This window comes from Acanthopagrus latus, chromosome 22, assembly GCF_904848185.1.
Source record: "Acanthopagrus latus isolate v.2019 chromosome 22, fAcaLat1.1, whole genome shotgun sequence".
NCBI lineage: Eukaryota > Metazoa > Chordata > Actinopteri > Spariformes > Sparidae > Acanthopagrus > Acanthopagrus latus.
This window is the reverse complement of record NC_051060.1, coordinates 9194888-9220428: the sequence shown is the minus strand read 5'-3', so window position 1 is coordinate 9220428 and position 25541 is coordinate 9194888. Positions and strand designations below refer to the sequence as shown.

Here is a 25541-nt window from a genome sequence, read left to right as displayed (position 1 = left end):
CAAACCTCTAAAGACTAATGATTGTACTTAAGGTTATTTTTGATCATCACTGACTGCAGGTCAAAGTGTCCCTTCCTTACCTCGAGCTACAATGCTCTGTTAATGAATAAATATATAAAATACGACTGTATAGCCTAAAATATCTCAAATAGACAAAGATACAGGCTTGTTAGATAGATAGATAGATAGATAGATAGATAGATAGATAGATAGATAGATAGATAGATAGATAGGAAAGGAGGGTAAATATGAATATTTCACAAAAATACAAGGAGGTGAAAAAAAAACACAAACACTCACATTCCACCACTATTTACTGCCGAGAATCGACTCACCAACAGCCGAAACTCCATTTCCCATGGTGCTTTGTTCCGCTCCGCAGTGATGTGGGGTGTGGTGGTTGAATAGCTGTGTGTGTGTGTGTGTGTGTGTGTGTGTGTGTGTGTGTGTGTGTGTGTGTGTGTGTGTGTGTGTGTGTCTCCGCACACACCGAGAGCCGCAAATCCAGCTCGGAGCATCAATGAGCGGCGGACAGGAGGATGCGGACAGCGGTCTGTAGCGGATCTACCGGGCGTGTTGGTTCAGGACGACATGAGACTGAGACCTAAAGGGTTTTTTTGTTTTGTTTTGTTTTTTTTTTTTGCTGGCGGCAGTGTTGGATTTCTTCATTTCTTACCGAGACTGAATCTGGACGTGTAGCGGGTCTGCAATGGAGCGTCGATCCAGTGCGTGAGAGCTGGTGACCGTCTGTCTGTTTGTGGGCTAATATTACAGACAATAAGCGAAGGAAATTAGCCTGTAGACACAGTGGCATCACATTATTAGTGTTGGTTATCAAAGGAGTCTCTGTTAACAGGCACTGTAGCTGTTTCCCGTTATGATATGATCAAGAAGCCATACTGAATTTGTTATTAATGGTTAAAGATTCAATGGTTACACAATTCAGAGGCAGACGGGAGGCTGATTAAAGGCACCACACGGGCTTTTCAGCTCTTTTTATATTTGTTTTTATTCAGATCAAATAAATCAGAGAACACAAGAGAAGGCAGTCATGTCAAAAAATAAGAGCAGTGAGTCAGTGAAAGTGGTAGTCCGATGCCGGCCTCTCAACCACAAAGAGGTGTCCAATGGGCCTGCAGGGGGCATCGTCCAGATGGACCTCCGGCTGGGACAGGTAATCCTCAGAAACCCACGTGCACCAGCCAGCGAGCCCCAGAAAACATTCACATTTGATGGAGTTTACGATGCAAACTCCAAGCAGCGAGATCTCTACGACGAGAGTGTCCGACCTCTCATAGATTCCGTTCTTGCAGGGTTCAATGGCACCATCTTTGCGTATGGCCAGACCGGAACTGGAAAGACTTACACTATGCAGGGGGCATGGATGGATCCGGAGAAGCGCGGCGTGATCCCCAACGCGTTTGACCACATCTTCACGCACATCTCTCGCTCGCAGTCTGATAGGCAGTACCTGGTGCGGGCGTCCTACCTCGAGATCTATCTGGAGGAGATCCGGGATCTCCTTGATCCCAAACATGGCAATGCCAGAGCCCTGGAGCTCCGGGAGAGTCCGGAGTCAGGGGTGTACGTGCGTGATCTCACATCCTGCGTCTGCAAGAGCATCAAGGAGATTGAGGAAGTGATGAACATGGGCAATCAGGCAAGGGCGGTTGGGGCAACGGACATGAACGAACACTCGTCTCGGTCCCACGCCTTGTTCCTGATCACGGTGGAGTGCAGCCAGCCAGGACCAGACGGAAGGAAACACATCCGGGTCGGACGCCTCAACCTTGTGGATCTGGCTGGCAGCGAGCGGCAAGCCAAGACAGGCGTCCAGGGGGAGCGCCTGAAAGAAGCCGCCAAGATCAACCTTTCATTATCAGCACTTGGGAACGTGATCTCAGCACTGGCTGATGGCCGAAGCAGCCATGTGCCGTACCGGGACTCCAAGCTGACCAGGCTCTTGCAGGACTCTTTAGGCGGGAATGCAAAGACTGTCATGGTCGCCACTTTAGGTCCTGCCCCTCAGCACTACGATGAGACCCTCACCACCCTCCGCTACGCCAACCGCGCCAAGAACATCCAGAACCAGCCAAGGGTCAACGAGGATCCCAAGGATGCTCTTCTGCGAGAGTTCCAGAGAGAGATCGCTCGCCTCCGGGCCCAGCTCAACCACAGGAAGTGGAGGAGCAAACAGAAGAAGGAGCAGGTGGAGGTGGACGGCGAGGCCTGGGAGAGAGAAGGAGACGAAGAGACGGAGGGTGAGGACGAGGAGGGTGTGGAGAAGGCGGCTGAGGAGTACGTGAAGCTGGAGGAGCAGCGGTTGGAGATGGAGAAGGAGGCGATCAGAGGAGATCAGTTCATGCTGGCCGAAGAGAAGCAGAGGCTCCTGGGAGAGAAGGAAAGGATGATGGGAGATCTGAGGAAGGAGCAGGAAGCCACCGAGCAACTGACCGCCAAGTACAAGGTGAGAGTCCCGCCAGTGGCTTCATTCATTCATTCTTTTGTTCCATTCACACAGCCAGGAAGTCAGATTAAGGACATGTGGTCTGGGAGATTATCATGTGTGATAATCTGATGATCTGTTAGTAAAGCACTTTATAGACGCTAACTCTTGGAGCTTCATATCTAATTACACCTTACAAAGACAACCATGTACTTCTGACATCCAAGAGTTCATAACAAAATCATTTAATTATTGTGGTGTGAGTTGCAGAGTCTTGGAGATATCAGCCATAGAGATGTCTACTTCCTCTTGACTATAATGGAACTAGATGGCACCTGGATTGTGGTGCAAAGTGCCAAGAAAATACATTCAAAAACGTGAACAAGAAAGTCTCTATCCAGAAATCATGATCTGGTTACTGAAGGTAATCCACAGCCTTTGTCGTGAGCAGTTTCATGTAGGTAATGTTTTCTTTACGCATCATTGCACAGAAGGAAGAAGAGCACAAGGATTAGAAGCCAATTTTCGTCGTGGCCAGACTAATAAGAACGTCATGTGATGCCCTGGGGCCCAAAAATACTTTTTCTCATATGCTTACGTTACAAAGGCAGGGGCTATAAAACTATGGATCAAATCAATTGACTCATTTCAGTATCGAAATATGATTTGGAAAGTTTAGAAGTGCTGCATGATTAAATTGCTTTATCTCTAGACAAGCGAGCCAGGCGCTAATTCAGAAGTTAGCATGCTTGTTCGGCAAAAGTCTCTAGTGCACATGTTCTATGAGCGATCCAGGTGATTTTATGACTCAGAAGTCCAGCAGATACTTTCTACATGTTCCTAATACTGTGTTTTATTTATTTATACATGCATAAAGAAGAAATATGTGGGGTTATTTTGAATTGGTTGTATTCATGCAGTTTAGAAATAGTGAAAAATGTTTGAAGATGCTAACCTAGCTAATGTCACTTAGCAAAATGTTTTGTTATTTGCGGTATTTTGTGAAATCTAATTTAAGATCCAGTTTAGATCATTGTTAAACAGCATTTTATGAATTGTCTGGTTGGATGTGTTGAGCATATTCAACATAATCTCCTTTGCCCGTCAATCTAAACAGGTCATATAGCATGCTAACATTAGCAAGCTCAGCTAGAAACACCTATGGTATGCAATGCAAACGACTCTGGACAGATTGAGTCATCACTCCCGTAATCAATCAGTCAGTCAATCAACCAAACAACCTTTATTTATATAGCCTTACAGACAAATAAAAATGCAATTCAAAGTCCTACTCAAGTGATTGAAAAAACCCAGTATATTAAGAAAACAAAAACAGGTGTAGAGACTAATGCACACTTATTGTAATAAAAGGATTATAACAAAAGGTAAAGAATAAAAGCTGAAAACAAGCAGTAAGATAAAAGATAAATTTAACATTAAACCTAAATGTTGATTTTAAAATTTTAATAAAATAGAAAACAATAATAATAATAGTTAACAACAGTAAATACATTTAAATTGTAAATAAAAATCTATAAAATAAAGATTAAAATAATTAGTGGTTATTACTAATACAAGATAACTTGGAGCAGCTTGGAGGGTAATGACTGAAGGCAGCATTACCGAATGTGTTTACTGGATCCTGACATGGAGAAAAAAAGCAATAGATATATTTCTAGGTCAATATAGTAACTTTTGTTTTACTAGCAAACCAATGCATAGTTTACTACACTAGACACATAATAACAAAGAAAAAATGTCCTCCTAAAAAAGAAAAAGTCACACACATGAAACGCAGAAACACAATTTTTCCCTCCTTGTTTATTATAGTTATACTGAGCCTTACATTTGGAAGTGTTTTGGGCATAGAATATTGCTACAGATTTGTATCCTCTCCAGGTATGTGATTATACGGTAGACATTTCACCCAGCGGAATATCAGCAGCAAACACCTGCTGCCCTTCCACTAGAGTCTGCAGTGTCTCACATGTCCAGGCAGGAGCGGGTGACCACTGTAGCTTAAAATGTCAGCTCTCTCTCTGCCCTGTCACACACGCCAACACGCGCAGGCAGCAATCAGAGACTGAGTCAGAGCTGAATTAATTACTTGCTCTGATTCATGGGCATATCCAGTCAATAAGTCACCCGTGCGGAATGACTGAGCGTAGCTGCACCGTGGACCGTCAACCATGAGACACTGCTGGATCAGTTTACTGAGCCCGAGGCCCTGATGTGAGGAAATGAGAGGAGGGGAAGAGATATTTCAGTGTCACGTATTCGGGAACAATAGAAGGGCACGTTGAGGTTGAAAAGTCCCTGCGAGTGTTCTGTTTTTTTTCTGTTGGTGATGTTGGTGTAGTTCTCCCTCAAAACCTCACCAGAGTACCTTTAACAGCTCCCATAGCAGAGGCGTCAACTCGATGCACTCAGCTGTGGATAATTTAAAGTCAGTGTAGGTGGAGGGAACGATAGCAACAGGACAGCTGTAATAACAGAGAGAGACTTTTACGTTTAGAAAAGGTTACGGTTATACCTGAGTCCGCTGCAGTGCATTCTGGTCTGTTGAAGCTGTAGTCAGTAGCCAGAATGATTGGTTTGCCTCCGCGACTATAAATATCTTCCGTGTAGGGCATTATGTGTGAGAGAAAAATCAAAAATTCAGTAAAAGTAATATCATCATGATCTTGATATTACACAGTGCATGACGGTCAGGGGTGGGAATCTCTCAGCCATTCACAAATCGATTTTAAAACGATTATTGATACGTCAGAGTTTTTTATTTCTGTACTTACGTTTAGAGCATGTAGCAGACGCTTTTGTCCAAGGCGACTTGTGCTGACCAGCACATTGGGAGCAGTTTTGGGGTTCAGTATCTTGCCCAAGGACACTTTGACATGCAGACCAGGGGAACCAGCGACCTTCCGATAACAAGACGCCTTTAAAGTGGATTGTAATGATCCATCATTAGAATTAATTAATTTACACCCGTTATCTTTGCTCAGGCTCAGCAATCCTTGTATTGTATTCATGACGCTCATGATAGATTTAGATAGATTTGCACTGTACCTATAAATGCAAGGTATTTTGCCAATAATTGATCATACTACAATATTTATTCAAAAAATGCGTGATTGGGTTTCTCATGCATATTTTTGTATATAGCCTATGCACAGTATATCCTGAATAAAATAAATACATAAAGGATTTATTTGGTTTGGTTTGAATGGCAGGATAAAAGAAAATGACTGCCATAGTTTTTTGTTGTTGTTGTAATAAATGCACACTGCAACATACACTCAAAAGAGCTCTAAGCACTAAAATTGCTTAAATTAGCAAAAATGTTGTGCTAACCCTCAGTAGACTCATTTTAAAAAGCCGTGTAAGCACTCTGATCTGTAGGACATGGTCATTTTTCTTTCTCAGTGAAGGTCTGCTGAGGTGTGGGACTGTCCCATGAGACAGAGCTGATGTATATCCTGCTTTCATGCACGTTCCTGTGTGGAGCACCTCATATTTCCTCCCATCACGCTGTCCTCAGAAGCACGGAGCTACTAGCACTGCGGAGCTAATACTGTTTTGTGCTAAAGCATAAGTGATCACGCAACACAGGACAGAGGGTCTGTGTGTGTGTGTGTGTGTGTGTGTGTTTGATGCTGACTTGGTGGCTGCTTAGTGATGTCAACGCAGAGAATCAGCAACATTTTCTTTCTCCTCTTTGCCCCGAGGAGGAAGACGATTAAGGACAAGAAGTATTTCCTGCTTTTGATGCATCGGTCAGCTGCTGCGAGTGCACTACTTCGAGATACATGTTAATTTGTTTGATCCAAGATGCAAGCAGTCAAGGTCTACCCAAAGTATCCAAGGTCTACTTTATCTACATTACTGTCTAAAACGAGTAAAAACGCACATCACATCCGCTTGGTGATATGACCCTTGAGTGTGATGAACAGGGCTGCTGTAGTTTATGAGTTAAAACCTTATAACACCCTCCTGCTGCTGTAAATCCTCACTAGATCGTCAAATGTGTACAAATCCGCCACTGAAAATAGTCCCAAACAAATGCACAATATACCCCAGTGTGCGTAACGTTTGCCCTCCAAAGTAAAGAATCGTTTTCGGAGTGCACACTGAGGGGAAGAACAGATTAACAAGGAACACGTCACATGTTAAGATCACAGGCGATGTTGGGACTTTCTTAACCTGCCAATGTACGCAGCAGATGTGTGTGAACACACAGTTTCAAGTGACCCAACCACTGAACTATTAACCGCAATATCCAGACACCCTTGGCAAAACACATGATTTCAAGAGTTTGTTGCATGAGGAGAAACTTAACAGACTTCGCTACAGTCTTACCTGCGCCTTACCTTTCAGCAACTATTTGAACGCACTGTTCCAACTGATTTAACCTTTTACACAAAATTCACGAAAGAAGACATTTTGTTGATGCAAAGCATGCCAAATCTTTCAAATTCAGCTAACACTAACCAGTAAAGTCTACTTTTTGAAGACCTGTGGCAAAAGTCCCCAGATTCCCTTAAAAAAATTGCAAAAGTTTTCAAGTTTGCGTTTGAAGAAACTTATTAATTCGGGAAAACATTAAACATGGAGATATTTCTTTCTTTGTGCAACCTGGACAAATTTTGACACAACATTGTATCATGTCTAGATACTTCCAAGGCAGGGACATAACAGCCAGACTATATTATAAGATACATAGGAAAGTAAATGAAGAGAGCGTCTGATGGAAAGATCGTCTGTAACTCAATTACAGGATAACCTCCACTGAGCCTGACACTTTGATGGTATTGATCAGGAGAGGAGGATTCACCAGAAGATTTTCCTTTTTGTTGGTTAATTATTTAGTCATTTCCTTCATTTGCTGATTGAATCTTTTCCTTTGGGACGAATTTGTACTTTATAACTGACATGTGACTCAAGTCATTTGGCCTAAGTCTCAAGTAAGGATGTAAAGACTTTTAGCTCATATAAATCCCTCTACAGCATTACTTTAAAATTTTAAGAAGTATTCATGCTACTTTAATTGCCCTATGATGCTACAAAACAATATTCCATCATTCAACTGCCTTTTAAGCTCCTGTGACAGTTCTGTGATGGAGTAAGGCTTCATGTCTAATCAATCAGCCAGTTATAGCAGACCCCGTCCCTGCTTCCCTGTGATTGGCTGAGACTGATATTAGCCCACCAATCGCCGAATGTGGCCTCAAGGTTCCATTTTTCTCTGCTCTGATAGCCAATGAGAGAGAGGTTGCTAGGCAGAGAGGCAGACTCACAGAGCGAGAGAGAGAGACTGGAAACATGGTGGAAAACAGCTCGGGAATAACCAATTATAGATAACATTGGATTGCATCGGCTGCCGAGACCCTTCTCCCATTTCCTCTCCGTCTCCCTCTCTGATGCCCCCTCTCACCCACACACACATCCACACGTCAACAAATGTAAGTGGGTCAGGGACGAGCCTTGTGAAAGTATGTTGGGTCAGCTGGTGCTTCTGCAGGGTGCCGTGAGCTAACCGGCCTCCGAGGTGCAGCGCTCCATCTGTGAACTGTGTTGTAATGTTGGCGCAACTGTTGGCGTAGCTGTTGTCTGCCCTGCTGGAGGTGCCACCAGCTTTGATTTACATCCTTTACTGTAATGGGGGAGGAGGTCCAGTATTCAGAGCTAAAGCACCAACACCACACTGTGAAGATACTCTATTAGGAGCAGAAATCTAAATTCTCAGCTTCTGTTAATGATGTTATAAATAGATATCGTGCCATTTAAATATATTTGTTGATATTCCAATGCACCATTCAGCTCCTTGTTTTAAGAATGACTTATCATCATGTTGTCACGCCATAAACTGATGTTAGCAGCTGCTGTTTGTGAGAACACATACGTTTCAGCTGACCATCGAACAGGTGACCGCAATGTCACCAGACTCCCTTTACAAAGTGCTTGATTTTTTAGAGTTGCTGCTTGAGGAGAAAATTAACAAATCTTGCAAAACACTTTTAGAGAGCTTTCAAAATCATTCAAGCCTTCTTGTGAATTCAGCATATAAGGAGGAGAAAATTCCCAGACTCCCTCACGAAAAAATCTCTTGATTCTGAGACAATATTCTTTTGTTTTTGTAGAAGAAAATGTATCCACGTGTCCCAGTGATGTAGGAGTGCATTTGTGTACAGAGCGGTTATTTCTCCCATTTTTCCGGGACTTTGAAATCCTCTCGTACTATTTTTATTAATGGAAACTCTGCTCTTGAGTCAGATGTTTTACCAGCCATTACACAGCACACTGCTGTTATGAAACAGCGAGGTATGGGTGCAGTCAGTGTGGAGCGCTTCGTGCTGAGCAGCAGGTTCTCATAAAGGAGGCTGCTGTGTTCCTCCCTCCAGTGGACTATTCTTAGATCCACTTTTTCTGGGTCACAACTGCAACATCTCCCTTCTTCTTCTTCTTCTTCTTCTTACCGTCTCACTCTCTGCTCCACATCACATACATCTGTCTATCTATCTCTCACATTTTTAAAAACTGTCTTATAAAGCTACAACTTCAGATCCGGACACACGCTTTTATTTTGTTACTCGCATCAGGAGTATATTCTGTTGCCAATGTTGATTTGATGCTACAATTTGGAGAAACACTGTCTTGTGTCTTCATTTCACTCTCCTTCAGCTAATCTGTTTCTCTGCCTACTTCTCTGTCCCCAATCTGAGCCGAGGTGTTTCACTTTTACCACGGGGTTATTTTAAGAATTCTCAACGTTTTCTTCGATCCTTAGTTGCCCTCATTCTGCCCCGTCTGCTTCTATGTTTAGCAATTTTCTTCAGTTCCTGAAAATGCCTTCGTAGAGCTTCCCAGAAAAACAAATATTGGGGAATTTTAAGTCTTTTTTGGGGGGGAATCAGCACAGACAGACAACTCTCAAGAACGAGGCCGACAATAAACTCTGGGTGTGGGAAACACTGAGCTACTTCTCTGCGACTCTTTTGATCCTGTGATCTCTTTTGTTCGAAGCCTGACGTAGTTGTGGCCTCGTCAGACTTTAGAGCAAACAGAGGAGGGTAACTCAGCCTGGTGCAGGAGGATAATTCAGTCTTTCAAATGAAAAACAATTACTATATTCTGCCCGACCACGAATGCCTCTTCCAGTCACTTTTGTTATCAGAGGAAATGGCATGGACTGTGCATTAAGGTCTTTCCTACATCCTGCCAGCTGAAGTTCAACCAATCAGAATGTGCGGTCACTACAATGCCCACTGCCTCATGGGAAATATAGCAGAAAACTCACGCACACACACATGCACGTGCACACGCACACACACGCACACGCATAGCATCATGGATAGAATGACTGTTTCCTGTTTATGCATCGGCCTTCCTGCCTGCCTAATTAGGGGAAAAAGTCTGAGAGGGAGGTGCATGTGCGTGTGTGAGTGTGTGTTTGTCTGTGTGTGTGTGTGTGTGTGTGTGTGTGTGTGTGTGTGTGTGTGTGTGTGTGTGCTCATCACCGCTCTCCATCTTTCAGCATGGAAGCCTGCATCACTGAAATATTGATGAATCAACTCTGTGTGTGTCCATGTGTGTTTGTACATGTGTGTGTGTTTGCATGTGTGTGTGTTTGTGTGCGTGTGTTTGTGAGCTGAGCATCCAATCATGGGATCTGTGGAGGAAGCAGAGACATTTCTTGTATAGAGCACTCTCCTCTTTCTCTCACACGAGGAGACAAACAAACAGAGATGATGATGATTGAACACCTTGTGTATGTGTGTTTATCCTCTGAGACACAGAAAGTGAAAATAAGCATTTCGGATGGACAAGTGATGTAATATTTTGCTAATGCAACAACCGTAGCCTCATGAAATATACAAAACGATACTAGACCATTTCAGTAATTAATTTAGAAAATGTCAAGCTGTGTAAAAACTTCTAATTACAGGTAAATCGTATCTTTGGACTCGACGATGGACAGTTTTAAAAAGGTCAAAATCAAGTAAGAAGAATCAGAAAACCAAATCCTACTGCCTACATTGCCCACAGTGCAACCTGACTGGCCACAGGAGGTTCAGATCGAGCCCCCAGGAAGAGCACCAGGCCCTGAAGCCAGTTTATGTAGTGACCAAGCCGTGTAATTACATCGTCACGTGCTGCCCCGAAAAGATTCTTTCACATAAGCTTACATTGTTTCATTACGTTACATTACAAATGGCTGCGGCATCTTTGGATGTGGAAAGAGTTATTTCACCGTAATAATTCGAGCTGTTTGGTCTAAATTAGGCAGGTCTAGAAGAGCCACACGAAACAGTCAGGCACTAATCCGGGAGTTAGCCGGCTCGATCGGTGGAAGACTTAAAGTCCAGAACCTCTAATTACATCGTCGTATGATTCACTGGGGCCCCAAAAAGACATTTTCCCAAGACCAAATGTGCATATTGTAAATGGTCCATTAAGATAAAATCATAAGGAATAGAGAAAACATGCACTGTGATTTCATCCTTTGAGAAAAATGCATTTTGCCGGAACATATTAGCTAATTTGATTAATTTGAAAAGGATTCATTCATTCAGTCAGTCTCAGAGGCTGTGGAGCACAAGGAGGATCTGTTTGTGCTGATCGCACGTCAGTTACTGGCTCTGCCTCATGTGTTCGGTAGAAGCAGGAGATGACTGACAGTGAGTGAAGTGTAATGAGGTTTTAGGCTTCAAGTCGTGGCTCCTTAAGTGGTTTTTTACATCGATCGGGACTGATGTGCAGCAGATTCTCAGAGATGCTCTGACCTTTGTTCTGCCTTGTTTTTCCTGCCTCGGTCACTCCTGCTCAGTGGCCCCCGTCTTCCTTCTCTTCTTCTTCAGCTTTCTGTCTATCCGCCGCACACAAGCGAGCCGATGTCGTCACATTGTATTTATATCCCGGCCGCTCCGAGCAGGCCCCCGCCTCCCTGCGATTGGCTTGCTTGATGGCGGATGAGCCGGCTCAATATGCGACGCTTCCCAGTCCCTTTCCCATCAGGAAATCAGATCGGTCACAGCTTAAAGAATTTGAGCACACACTTACAGGCAGATTATACACAGACACACACAAGTCCACTCACAAGGTCCAGGAAAACTGACGCTTGGGAAATTAGACGCTTTCTTTTCCTCTTTGTTAAATAAGTTCCTTGCTGTAAGTGTTAACTGATATTAACACCCTCTAAGTCCTTGTGCTTATAAGACACCTGTTCACAGTTTATTACTCTGCTTTTTTATTAGTTTATTAGGACTTATACGTGACTTATTATGCGCTTATTAGCAAACAACTGCACACTAACTTACAGTTATCTGTGCTTTTTTGCAGCTACATTGTAAAATCTGACGAGGTGATTTCGCTTTAAAAAAATCGATGAAATCTCAAAATTATCAAGTGAAGGAGACTCATGATTTTTAAGTTGAAGTTGAATTTTTTTAGCTCGGTCAATTTAAATTTAAAAGTCTACTTTACTTGGTAATTCTGAGGAAAGCAATTCCCTTTAAGCTGTTATTGACACTTACATAGTCCAATGTCCAATAATGTTATTATATTCAAAGATTTATATTTTATTCATATTGTTGATTTAATGTTTTACTCATTTATTGTAACTATCTTAATTGATGCCCTCCATTTTTGCTATTCCGTGCTCTGATCTAATACACATTCAGTATCTCCACTGTGGGACAAATACATCAATTTCTTATTATATGAGACTTGAGGTGAATAAGGCCTGTCTACTTTCCAATCTGGAAATCTTTCTTAAGCAAACACAAACACACACACACACATCCTGATGGCATCTGCGTGTGTGTGTAACTGAAATCTCAACCTGTGGAAACAGTCGAATGACAAGTGACTCGTGTCTCATGTGACTGAAGGCTATTCGGACTCCTCACTGAGTCATCGCTCCTCCTCTTCCTCCTCGTCCTCCTCCTGCTCTCATGTCTTCTTTTCATCGTCACCTCCGTCACATCGGCTCAGATGTGAGAAAAGCTCGACCTGAACATTAAAGACACGATGTCCTGGAGATCTGCCAGGGCAACTCATGACACCGTGACTGGAGTACATTTCAGGATGATTTGATTTTCTTTCTAGATGGTGAGCTCTAATGTGAGATAAAGGATTACAGCTGAGATCAAAAGTTCAGTCGTGGCCTTGGAAAAAGCGGCTGACAAACAATTCAGCACATGGTGCATTTAGTAGCTTTCAATCATATTACATTGTTTTCCTCCGCAGCAGTAGGTTATAAATTAGAGTAAAAGTTTGGAGCCCTTGAAGGACCTCTCTTCCATGTTGGTCTTAAAACAGTATTTAGAAGTGGTAGTTCTTGGATATAAGGTTCACATGAGAGTTTTTTTTTTCTGTAGACTATACTCCACATTTACCCAACTTAAAGGGACAGTTCACCCCAGAGTGAAAAAATATGTGTTTTTCTTCTTACCCGTGGTGTAAGCCATCCATCCAGATTGTTTTGGTGTGAGTTGATGAGTTTTGGAGATGTTTGCGTTCTCTCTAATTCAGTTGAACCAGATGATGCTCAGCTGGTTGTGCTCAAAGTGCAAAAGAAAAAAAAAAAAAAACATACATTGAAAAAGGTCAGCAGCAATGTGTCTTTACTCAAGTTGATCCACAGACCTTGTTGTTAGCAGTTTCGTGGATGAGTTATTATCTTTGCATATCACTGCGCAGAAGGAAATGCGACTACTCCGAAACAAGAGGCTCACGCTTGTGACAGTGCTGGATATAAACATTCATAGCCTCCTCAGCTGACCTGTAATATTAGCTATCGCTGTTAGCCTCCTCCTTCACAAGTCGAGTGCCATCTTGTTCCAGGCAGACACCTCTAGGGCTGATATCTCCCAAACTGGGAAACTGACACAAAAATAATCTAGATGGATAAATAGCACTACAGTTAAGAGGATAAAGATGTACTTTTGTTTGCTACTGTGAGGGATAAACTGGTTATGGTTACGGGACCCAAGCACGAGACACAGGAGGCAGGCAGGTAAATGAACAAAAGGCGAGCTTTAATAAAGACCACAAAATGCAGGGTTCAAAAGAAAGATGACAAAAAGCTGGGAACAAAAAGAAACAAAAGCTGAGGACTCGGGTGTCAGCAAATCCAAGAATTAAGAAGTACAATAAAATAAGAAAAAAAGAAAGAAGGTACAAACCAAAAAAGCGCTGGGAACACTGGAACACGAGGAACAGAATAGAATATGAAGAACACAGGAGACACATGACTGACGTGTGGAAACATACAAGCTGACAAAGATTGAGGGAGGTTCATTAGAAAAAAGCAAGAAGAAGCACAAAGACAGGAAGTGGAAAGTAAAACATGACACATGGGGAGAGAACCACAAAATAAAACAGGAAATCGCTGAACATGACATGATGACATACAGTTTGTGGGGGTTTTTTTATGTTGTGGTTACTCCAACTGATTTAATTAACTTCTATTAACTGAATAACAAGAGCATAATCCTCCTCATACAAAGATCCTTTTGTGGTAATGGGGCTTTGTTCTCCTGTGGCTGAGAGGACCTCATGATTTCTGTTTGATGGCAGTGATAGTGACCTCTTTTTTTGCAGGATGACCTCTGTGGTTAAAGAAAGCGAAAGAATCACCTCATGTCCAGCTAATGGCACACCAAACTGAAAAGATGGAGACTTTATCAAAGCGAGGCCCAATAAAATAATAACAAATAATAAATAGTAATAACAAAATAAAAGATGTATTCTTCAGCGGCCAACTTAAATTTAGTGCAGAGGAAGACTTGTTTCCTCTCATGACCTCAATGCTCGCAGGCATTAGTACTGTACAGTGTAACAGAGCATTGTTTGATTTTAATTGGATGCCCCTGCGATTGTGAATCGGTGTAATTGGGGTTTTGACACAGTTTCGTGAACCCAGTGAGACTCGTGGCCGATCTTTCCCTGAAGTTAACACATGAATATGCATTTTATTCACCAGATGATAGCATCACATGCTTGGTAAGTGCCTGGTGGATACATTTAAAGTGTCGAGCCCATTCGCTGCCTGCACAATAGACTCTGACTGTAAAGGATTTGTATCAGACCAGCCTATCGGGGAGAGGAGACATGGGATGCATGAGAGAGAGAGAGAGACACCCTGACATGAATCAGCCCTTTAATGAAGCTGAAAGAATATGACAAAACACAAAGAGCAGCAAAGCAGGCAGTCACACACGTCACACACACACGCACACATACGGAGAGAACACAAAGACAGCTCGAGACAAAGAGGCTTTCTGTACAGACCTGCTGCAGATGCATCGTCTCTGAGGGACTCCACTGTACTCTCTGTATGAGTTTGAGTGTGTGTGTGTGTGTGTGTGTGTGTTTCTGCATGTAATAAGGAATGTATAGGCTGCACATTGTTGACACACAGTGTCTTTTTGTATTAAGTCCTGAGACTGGAATGTGGCCAATACAAAATGACCGTGGCCCCTGCTTGCCCCTCTCAGGCCCCTTTTTTGTCTCTTTCCCCTCCTTCCTTCTTTTTTTGAATATTCTTAGATTCTTGTCTCTGGCTCTTCCTGCTTCTCTATGTTCATTTTAGATTTCAGTCCCACAGGACAGAGAATGTGTGATGGTGTGTGTGTGTGTGTGTGTGTTCACATTCGACACAGATTGCATCACTTTTATTCTCCACACTAACCAAAGGCGCTGTAACCTGAGGTGTGAAATGATAACGATTCTTCATCAGAGTTCAAAGGCGCATTTTGATATTTATGAATTTCATTTTGAACAGGTAGAAATTATGAGTAGGAATTCACTCATTAAGTGCTCTAGTTCTTAAAAAGTAAACAGAAATATAGAAAAAAGAAAAAAAAAACGTAGTCTATCGCTTTTTTTGGTACAACATTGGGGTGAGTGTCAGCCTCAGTGTGCTAACATCTTTCCACTGACAATGTCAACACAGTGATGATTCTAATTGGTTACAAGCTTTGTGATGAATTAATAGAAATGAATTGCACATATTAGTAAGAAACTCAATATTGTGCCTAAACTTAAGTTGCAATGAGATGAAATGGACTACTGGAACTTCCATGTCACCCACCAAGCTCTCCTTCTGGTGTGTGATATAAGCTGATTCATGGTTGCACTAACTACCCAACTGACCTACGCCATCCTGAGCATTTATACATGTGCGCTGGCATGTCTGTGTTGCTGGCGCTGGTGAGCGTGTCCGCAGGGTGGGCTCCATGCAAACCCAGCCTGAACGACTTGTAAACATAATGAAATACAATAAAGGGAACGTAAACTTTGTTCCGCCGTACTGAAGAATAAATCTTGAAGTTGAAACTGCGACCTGCTGGTAGAGCAAGAGGAAAAGTCAGCATGATTCATCTTCTCAGGCCAATGAATATCTGAGCAGAATGTCATGGCAGTCTGTGGAATAGTATCAGTCAGGATATATCAGCCAGAACCAAAGACATCAGACATCAGTCGACAAGAAGGTTGACATGAAAGCACAGACTGTCGTTTTGTTCCGGCCTACTTCTGAATGTGATTCATGCCTGAGGTCTGAAGCCCCGACAGTGTTTCAGCCGAGCTCAGCTTGTTGTGGCGTGGTGTCATCGCGGGGACGTTAATCTGCTCACTTCCAGATCAGTCTGCCTCATCAGCACAGTGTCTGCACTGACTACAGCAACAACACACACACACACACACACACACACACACACACACACACACACACACAAAGATCCAACTGTTACATGTCCTGATGACCTCACTTTGACTTCAAGAAACTTGAGCATTGCCCTCAATGTAAAGATTTAGATATATTTTCTCGATTAGTATTTTCAGCTACAGATTTACCACTGAATCAGTCAGTCACGACATGAACACTAACCTTTTGTTTGATTATGTTTCCTTGTTGGATTCCTGGTTAGTTTGGTTCAGACACAATAAACAAACAAACAAAAACTTCCAATACTAATTGACATGTTACTGCTACAAGAATTAACAACGCAGCTTCTTGATCATAAATATGAATCTGGGTATCCGTTTGTATCTCTCAGGCGATGGAGAGCAAGCTGCTGGTCGGCGGAAAGAACATCATCGATCACACCAATGAGCAGCAGAAGATGCTGGAGATGAAGAGGCAGGAGATCGCTGACCAGGTATACCTGCGTGTGTGTGTGTGTGTCAGTGTGTGTTAGAGACGTAGATGGCACAGAGTTTGTTTTCCTTCTGTTATCACAGTAATCTGCAGTTATTTCACTGTCAGATATTCCTAAAAGGTGAGGGTTAGTTCAACCAGTCGAGAAGGACATTTGTTTGTTTTGCTTTTACTCCTGTTCCTTTAATATTGAGTCTGATATTGATGAAATCTACCAGCTTATTTTTATTATATTTCAGCTATTTTTTTCCCAACTTTATACAGTTGTACTTATGTAACAGTAAGAAGAGACACCCTCTCCCTTTAACTGCAGCATTAAATACTGAAAATACTGAAGTTCAGGTGCAGTTTTTATCCATCAACAGACCTCACAGTTAAGGATGACCTGCGAAATACATAGGGAAAACAGCGATGGGAGTAGTTGCTGTTGAAAACCCAAAAAGTGACATTTTGATGAATGTTTTCAGACGTGTAGTGAGAGGGAGATTCAGCAGCAGATGTTGGTGCAGGACGAAGAGACTCTGGAGCTGAGAGAGACCTTCACTTCTCTGCAGCAGGAGGTCGAAGCCAAGACCAAGAAGCTCAAGAAGGTAAAGGATGCACCGATACCGCTCACGACGCAAATACAAAAAGAAGGCACTTTTTGAAAAGCAGAATAATGACAACAAACATATATTTTTACGTGCAACATCGTTTTCTGTTCCTAATGCCAGTATGTCCCTCTTTACCCCTCTGATCCCCTTGTCCCTTGACCTGGATCCCTAATGACCCCCCCGCCTCGGCCAGTATCTCAAGGTTTGTCCTGCCGTCCCCTCCTCTTCCCTGGAACCTCTCCCTCCCTCCGTCACTCTCTATCAGTCCCGGGCCTCTTCACGCTCTCCATGCTAACTTTCTCAGTCTGTTTCCCTTCAGGATCTCCCAGTAACTCACTCCTAAATCCCCTCAGTGCAAAACCCTAAAACAACACTCTGAAACCTGACAAACCCCCCCCTGCCCCCTCCCTGCTCGCCTCGCATCCCAATCCGCTGCACGTCCAGCAGGACTAACCCCGAACAGGCCATTGTGTCAGTGTGGGTGACAGTGTGATTCATGATCTTTGCCCTCCTGATGCTCTAACTCGCCACGCGTGCCATCTACCCGCCTCTCACTGCATGGTGCCGCCTCTCCGAGGAAAAGAAGGGAGTTTGAGATGTGAAGTTTCCACACTGTGATTTCAGAGCTCAGGAGGACAACCTGCGAAGCTCAGACAGACTAAGGGCCAAAAAACAGTGTTGAGTTGAAAACTGGTTACTGCAGGACGTTTTCCGGTTGCAACAAAGCGGTTGATAATAGTCGTGGAGCATTGATCAAGACAGGATCAGGATCAGTTCGGGATAGGGTGGGAATATCACATTTTTTAGAAATGATTATCGTGCCTGAAAGAATTCATGATAACAATACTGTTGGGACTATTGGTAATTCTTCTTAAACAATAATGCAGCCAAGTCATTTTTTCACAGAATCCAAACAGCACTGTCTCACTGGGGAGCTAACACACCGTAGTCGCAAGCTAGCTAGTTACTGTGTCCTCTTCCCATTCTTCTTCTTCTCTCTGTGTTATGGCAGGAGGGAACCAGCGTTAAGATGCATTCCCGCCACCCTCTATGACAAAGCCAGAACACAAAGAAACGGAAATGCTTTAAAGGTGCAGTATGTAAGAAGTGTGTATGTATGTATGTATGACATACATAAGAAGACAAGACAATCCACTTGTCGGATTTATGCTCAAAACAAATAATTGGGCATTATATAATTGAAGTAGCCTCAAACTGCTGCTAACTGTATCTGCCGTTAGCTCAGTTAGCCGTGCAGCTAGCGGTCCGTCCAGACGTGTTGGTGTTTCAGCTGCTAGCAGAGGAGCTGTAGACCGGGACGGGGCCGGAGCCGGCTGGGTCATGATGAGGTCAACACTGTTTTTTCTTCACATTCAGCTGATCTCTTTTGTAACTTCCAATCAACTAGAATCCTCACATACTGCACCTTTAACATGATCTGGATTATTTACAGGATATCATGATATTTATGAATTGTGTGTTACTTACACACACACACCTCAAAAAGCCACAAAAAAATTAATTCATGCGGTTCTTTTTCTTCTGAGAAATCTGCAAAACATATTAAAAATACAATGCAACCACAATATGATAAAACTATAACGCAAAATAAAAACAACAAATAAGAACACGATGGGAAATAAAACCAGACGAGAATGTTGGATTAAAATGAAGTGAATCGCAAAAATGCTGAGCTAAATAGGTAAGTAAGTAAAAAATGTAAAAATCATTTCATGTTAACAAGTAATTTAATTTAACAAGTAACAAATTTTTCGGTTTGCTGTCTGGTAATCAGTTATTTCTTCGGTGGCTCTGTGTGACACCGCAGAACATGAATACACATCAGAAGCTTTTAAGTGCTTCACAAACTACTGCCAGTGCCCCACGTGGGTCATCATGATAACTGGTGAATCAAAGAGTCACCTGTCCGACTTCCTGTTCACTTCATGTTTTTTCTGCTCTTGGGTTGTTTGAAAGAAGTCGGTGTGAACAGGAATCAGGAGCTCCCAATTCTTTTTGGTGTGAAAGCAGCAGTTTGGTGTAAAATACTTCAGGAGGCACTTTGGAGAACAGCTGCACTGACCGTTTTCAGCCGACGGTAAACTCTGAGTGAAGAAGAAAACTTGCTCACAGTAGAAGTCATCTTTTAAAACCTTTATAGAGATACCCCTGGGTTTTGCAGCATCATGCCCTTGTGCTTTATTACTCTGCAATGCTGTGTTTGTGAACATGGAATTCCCTTTCAAAAAATTGCAACTTTAAGCTTTAAATCCAATTTCGAGCATTATTTTTGTTACCAGAAAATAAGCCTTCACATCATACAGTTTGTGAACTGCAGTGTCATCTTTCAGGATAACTACACCAGGGCTAAAGTCAGGATTAGCCTACTTGTTTAGAGCCCGGGCAGTCAAAGAATGAACAGTGTGGAAGCTCGGGAGCGCAGGAGGAAAGAGGAGGAATGAACCGGAGAGAGGGAGGGCTGCTGTGTTGCCAGGCTCCTATTGGCTGCCCTTTTCTCCCGACACCAGTGCCTCCAGTGCTGTTGCTATGGGCAACCAAGCCCCAGCGAGCCGGAGACCAGTTCATCAGTGAGCACACTGCGCCGGGCGACATCTCTCCTCCTCACCCACTCTGTTTGCTTCTCTCTCCCTCCCTCTCTCTCCCTCTCTCTCTCTCTCTCTCCTCGTAGCTGTATGCCAAGCTCCAGTGCATCAAAGCGGAGATCCAGGACGTGAACGACGAGCACGTGAGGAGCCGACAGGAACTGGAGCAAACCCAGAACGAGCTCACCAGAGAGCTCAAATTCAAGTGAGTACCGAGGAGTCAGCAGAAACAGTGAATATGCCCGGACGGTTCAGCAAACACAGAGAGAGCGCTCACATCAGATGCAAACACCCTTCACATGAAGATCATTATCTGAACGCCGGGAGAGGCTGAGATGTTTGGGGTTAAGGAATGAAATCTGTGAGCCGGAACTTCACACTCGACAAAACTTCATTTTCTAGCTTTTTGTCAACATAATGTCATTTGCATAATGGCATGTAATAGTGCCAAAATAACAACAACAAACTTTATTTTCATAGCATGTTTAAAGACAAAAGGAGGCATACCAGAAAATGTAAAAACACAAAAAGCCAAAGTAAAAGGAGTAAAAGCCATAAAACAGGCAAAAAGACAACAAGTCCGGGTGCCCTGGGGTCTGACTGTGAGAGACTAGCTATGGTACAATGCAGCGATAAATGTTATTTGTTGCATATGTGTTTGACAATTTAAAACGTCTACTGCCAAATACAGCTGTTAAATTTTAGTGTCACTCTATGTTATCTAGGTGCTTAAACATATAAGAAAAGAGAAAAAGTGCAGACGATTCAGACACCATAATAATCTGCAGACTCAATCCTCTCTGAGTATTTGTTCCTGATACGACCTCAGACTAACCCTTTGCATTGTGTACCTGCAGGTATCTGATCATAGAGAACTTCATCCCTCCAGAGGAGAAGAATAAGATCATGAACAGGCTGACCTTTGACCCCGAGGAGGATCAGTGGAAGTTTCAGCCTCTAGTTCCTGCTGAAAGGTCAGTGTGGGTTTCAGATGTTGGGATTCAGGCCGATTCAGGTGGAAATAATGAACTTAAAAATGTCGGGGCTCATGACCTTTTGACGTTTGTGCTCTCTGTGTCACCCGCTCTTCTTCTGTTGTCTTCCTCCACTGCCAATATTGTAGAAAAAAAAGAGAAAGCTTGTAGATCATATCAATCCTGGAGCTTCATTTAGACTTACAGTAGTGATTTGATTTCAGATTTTTGGTTTGCTTGTTTCTCATTGATCCTCCACCCTCCCTCTGTTCAGCAAATCCTCGCAGATGAAGAAAAGGCCGACATCTGCAGTCGGATACAAACGGCCAATCAGCCAGTACGCCAGGGTTGCCATAGCGATGGGAGCTCACTCCAGATACAGGGTAAGTGTGCGTGTGTGAGTGTGTTACAGGAGGAGTTCTGCTGAATGGGAAACTTTGTGGTGAAAGCTAACAAAGCCAAGGCTAAAACATTCACCCTCGCGCCGCAAAATGTACTGCATGAAGCACCTTTACCTAAACGGATCATCCGTCTGTCTTCAGGCTGAGAACATCATGTTTCTGGAGCTCGACATGACTCCCCCAAACACCGCCTCACTGGATCGCTCGGCGGAGGCGGAGCTGAACCAAAGTCACTCCGTGGACAGCTCGCCCACCAAGGACAGAGGCGTCCGCAAGTCTCGATCCTGGTGAGCCTGGAAAAACCCTGAACCAGATCCTGACTGAGATATGTTGAGATAAAGTAACGCTGCATATGTTGGCATGTTTGCATATAGAAATAGTAGTACAGAAATGGTCTCTAGGCTACTTTTCAGGGCATTTTGAAGCCTATTTTTCTTGATTAAACTTCCAAAATCAAATAAAAAGCTAATTTAAGGCATTGAAAATGTGTCAAAACTCCAGTATTGGCTGTACCGCTTCACTTTAAGTACTGATTTAGTCTTGTCCTGCTTTTACTGGCGTTTTGCCTGACTGGTGTAAATGGTTCGGAGTCAGCACGTCTCTAAATGAGATTATTCAGGATTAGCCACACCCTGTCTAGGCGGTCCTAATCTGATGGTTTACTGTATCTCTCATTTGCTGAGCAGCCTGTAATCTCAGTGTTGCTGAGTAATCTTATTAACCTGCGTCTAAACTGGATGTAAAGTTTGAGATTATACATGATCCACATTTTGATTCTTATTTCTGCCGCTTCTTGTTTTTTTTTTGTTTTTTTTTTGTTGCTGCAGGTGTCAGACCCCAAAATCCATCACCTCCTCTTCTTCTAATGTTTCCCTGGCGGCGTGCCACACTGCCACACCCATGGCGGCACAGTAAAACCTAAGTGGAGAGAGGTTTTTTTTTTGTTTGTTTTAATTTATTGTATTTCTCCCTTTCCTCCTCTTCCTCTTCTTCTCCTCGTCCCCTTTTTGGCCAGTGATCCTCTCAAAGACTTCGAAATACTACTGCATCCCGAGAGGCGATGGACGTCATTTAAGAGTCGTAAACAAGGAAGTGATTTTTTTTTTTTGACAGGAAACTAAAGGACCTGATATAAACCTCAGAAAACATCAGTTCCTCCTGTTCTACGGATGTGAAGACTCAACAGAACACCTCTTCTTCTTCCTTGCATGTATGAGACCAAGAGCCTCGGATCATCCTCGAAAAACAACTGGCTGCAGTGCTGTACTGCCCAGACTGTTGTGTGCACGTGTGTGTGCGTGTGTGAGTGTGTGTGTGTGTGTGTGTGTGTGTGTGTGTGTTATCTGTATATACTGGACTGTATGATTGCCATGTTATGTTTCTAACTGTGACAGCTTGAATTGCCTGTAAGATGAGTGTATATATTTCATTGGGTTTTTGGGGCAGGTTTGGTCTGTTTCCTGTGTAAAAGAGGAGACTGAAATTAATTCATAGAGGATGAAGGTTAATGTTCACGTTGGCTGTAGAAAACAATGTCGTGATTATGTTGCCGGTCAGATGAGGTGCTCTGAAACCTGTATGATGACCTGTATCGTACCTGTTGTGTCGCATCATTGTGCTTGTTTGATTTAAAAAAGCAATGCCTTAAAATAATGAAAATAGTGAGGCATGTCACACTTTAAAAATACATTTACTGATATTTGTATTCATAATGCATAGCCATTAAAGTCAGGAACCATTAGATGTCTTATTTTGGTCAGGTTTATTAAATAATGTCAACCTTATTACCCATTAATATCTAAAAACTGAACTTTCTACTCCAGGTGGAAAACAAACTCAAAACGAATTTTCAATGAAAAATCTTAAAGTGATAAAAAAATATATTGATCTGTATAAGTGTGCAAACCGTTTTGCTGCCTTCCTTTGGAACAACATTGGAACTACATTCCCTCAACCTCACAGCTTTCATATTCCTACCCAGAAGTGGAATGTAGTGTCAAAGGAAAGGGCTGTTTGACGCCAATGTACAGCAGTAAAAGTTTTCAAAACACAGCATACACCTAAACAGATATATATTTTTCTTTTAGGCGGCTAATAAACGTAAATAATCAGCTTCCCTGCTGCTGCTACGCGGTCACCTACTGCAGGTAATACACCCACTGGGGATAAGCACCTCAAACAACCCCATATCAAAAAGAAATGATAAAATTCCACTTGCGACATTTGTGGGCAAATAATAATTAGGAGCAAAGTTCACTGTTGGCCAAAGGAACAGAAGTTTAACGAACAAAAAACATTTTCCGTAGCTGGGGGCCATACTCCCTCTGAAACAAACAAGCAAAACACTTTCTGATGTATGATGACAGAAAACTCAAATGATATGGTTACTTTTATGATATATTTGGTCATATACAGCTTGTTTGATTAAATTGAGCTCCATTCTCACAGCAGCTTCTTGAACCATTCTGGTTAATGAATACACCTTCGGTCTCTGTTCATGTGTTCGTGTTCACCTGGTAACAGACTGTTGGCTGTCTGAGTTAAAGTGCACCTCACTGGCTGGTTCGGACAGCAGTCTGCAGTCGGCTGTGTACAGTTTAGTGTCACAGGGTTCGCTACTTGTTAGAGTTTAAGAGGAGCAGACAGTGGGGGTCAGGCTGACTAATTATCACTGTATTATTGATGCCAGAGATCCAGTTGCAGCGAAACCTCCTGATAGCACAGAGTAGTGTTTTACTTGTGTGTAGGAACATTTATGATCATTAATGTGCAGCAGCTCTGTTGCTTTTTTAAAGAGGTTTTTTTTTTTTTTTTTTTACAATACTTTATACATGACACTGTCTCCCCCTCTGTATAAATGTGTTAAGACCTAAACATCAAGCCATATCATCGAAAATATCTGATCACTTGCAAGGAAGTTTCGCAAAAATTCATTGAGAAGTCAGACCTGGATCATTCTGTGGACGAAACAAGATAACTGAGGACGTCATCTTGGACATTTTTCATATAACAAATGATGGATAAATCCAGAAAATCACTGAAGTAATAGAGGATGACGGTCAAAAAATAGAATATAAGTGTCTGACATTTCCCAGAGCTCAAGGTAACCTCTCAGAATTGCTGCTTTTGTCCGACCAAAAGTCCAATACTTGAAGAGCTTCAGGTGACGCTTGCATCCAAAAGAGAAAAGCAGCAGTCACTTATATTATTTATTGCTAATATAAGCTAGAAGCAGAAAATATTTGGCATGTTGGCTCGAGCAGTCGCCTGCTAAAATGATCTGACATAAACAAAACCAGGGGAAAAGAGTTAAATTCATTCTGTGAAAAAGTGCTGTTTTCATTGAATTCCTAAATCTGTGTTAACCTACTTCAAACACTGTCTCCACCATTTACGGACACACACTGAGGATTTTATGTGTTTACTCATTAGTGCATGGGTACATAATTGACCTAGTTTGCTACCCCCCCCAAAAAAAATGTGACTTTAAAAGCTCGGAGGCTTTGTGACGATGTTCGTGTCCATGCTGAAAAATGGAGGTTAAAATACATGCACCTTTTATTGAAGTGAAAGAAGAGCCACAAATTGAAGTGCATTCCTGCAAAATGAGTTGGGCTTAATCGGGAGAAGATGGGCATGCATTTGGACACGTTCTCAAGCATTTCGGGGGGCTTTTTGTCAGGGAAGACACTGAAAAACTGATTTAAAAATGAGAAATTAGTCCACAATACAGAAAACTGCTCAGTTAAATGTTGCTGTTTTATTCGGCCTGTGTAATGCCGCATCCATCAGTTCTACTGCTTCAAAATATCCATTAATTATGTGTTGCCTCTCATGTACAAACATATGTCATATTATCCTGTGAAATCGTCCTTGTACGTTGATTCTCATCTGTGTCAGGGCTGTAAAATATTCTACAAACGTGTGTGTGAGTGAGTGTGTGAGGGCTGTGGGGGAGGGGGAGGATGCCGATGGAGGACGTGGGGAGGGGGACGGATGGATGCAGGGATCCAGAGACAATCAGGAAGTGAAGTGCGACTGTGGAGGAGGTGGATACCGAGCCTGTTTCCATGGTAACCTGCTGGTAAAGGGTGATGGGATGGGGATGGGGGGGTTTTCATGTATCTATATGTATGTATGTAACATGGTGGGCCAGTCGGGCTGAGCTCATGTCTGGCTGATTTAAAAAAAAAAAGGTAATAAAGATACCGTCACAAGCGCCTGCTGGTTGATGTGCCATGTTTAAATTCCTCTAATCAATAGCATCAGATTTGATTGAGGTTATTGGGTCAGTGTATGTGTAAACTCTCAATTTACACATAGTTTCATTTCATTTTATCATATACCCATTGGATACAGTCCT

General features: G+C 42.6%; 1 protein-coding gene across 3 annotated transcripts; it reads left to right on the top strand.

Moving 5' to 3' along the window:
* The first annotated feature begins 392 nt into the window (after positions 1-392).
* On the top strand, positions 393-25398 carry LOC119012660 (kinesin-like protein KIF3C). 3 transcript variants are annotated; one of them, XM_037086678.1, is made up of 10 exons: positions 393-1174; positions 1314-2467; positions 16507-16608; positions 17075-17197; positions 17394-17402; positions 19890-20008; positions 20661-20777; positions 21052-21160; positions 21320-21465; positions 22006-25398. In XM_037086678.1, the coding sequence occupies exons 1-10, from the start codon at positions 1096-1098 to the stop codon at positions 22091-22093; spliced, it is 2046 nt and encodes a 681-aa protein (XP_036942573.1). In that variant the 5' UTR covers positions 393-1095; the 3' UTR covers positions 22094-25398. The 3 variants fall into 3 exon arrangements, with proteins under 3 accessions (XP_036942573.1, XP_036942570.1, XP_036942571.1); XM_037086675.1 differs by having other exon boundaries at positions 393-2467; XM_037086676.1 differs by lacking the exon at positions 17394-17402 and having other exon boundaries at positions 397-2467.
* Positions 25399-25541: the final 143 nt, after the last annotated feature.

Excerpts from the sequence above, each read along its gene's own strand:
- LOC119012660 (XM_037086675.1), top strand. The coding sequence starts at position 1,052 with ATGTCAAAAAATAAGAGCAGTGAGTCAGTGAAAGTGGTAGTCCGATGC. Across the intron at positions 2,468-16,506 it reads AACTGACCGCCAAGTACAAG|GCGATGGAGAGCAAGCTGCT; the intron begins GTGAGAGTCCCG and ends TGTATCTCTCAG. Across the intron at positions 21,466-22,005 it reads GTCCGCAAGTCTCGATCCTG|GTGTCAGACCCCAAAATCCA; the intron begins GTGAGCCTGGAA and ends TTGTTGCTGCAG.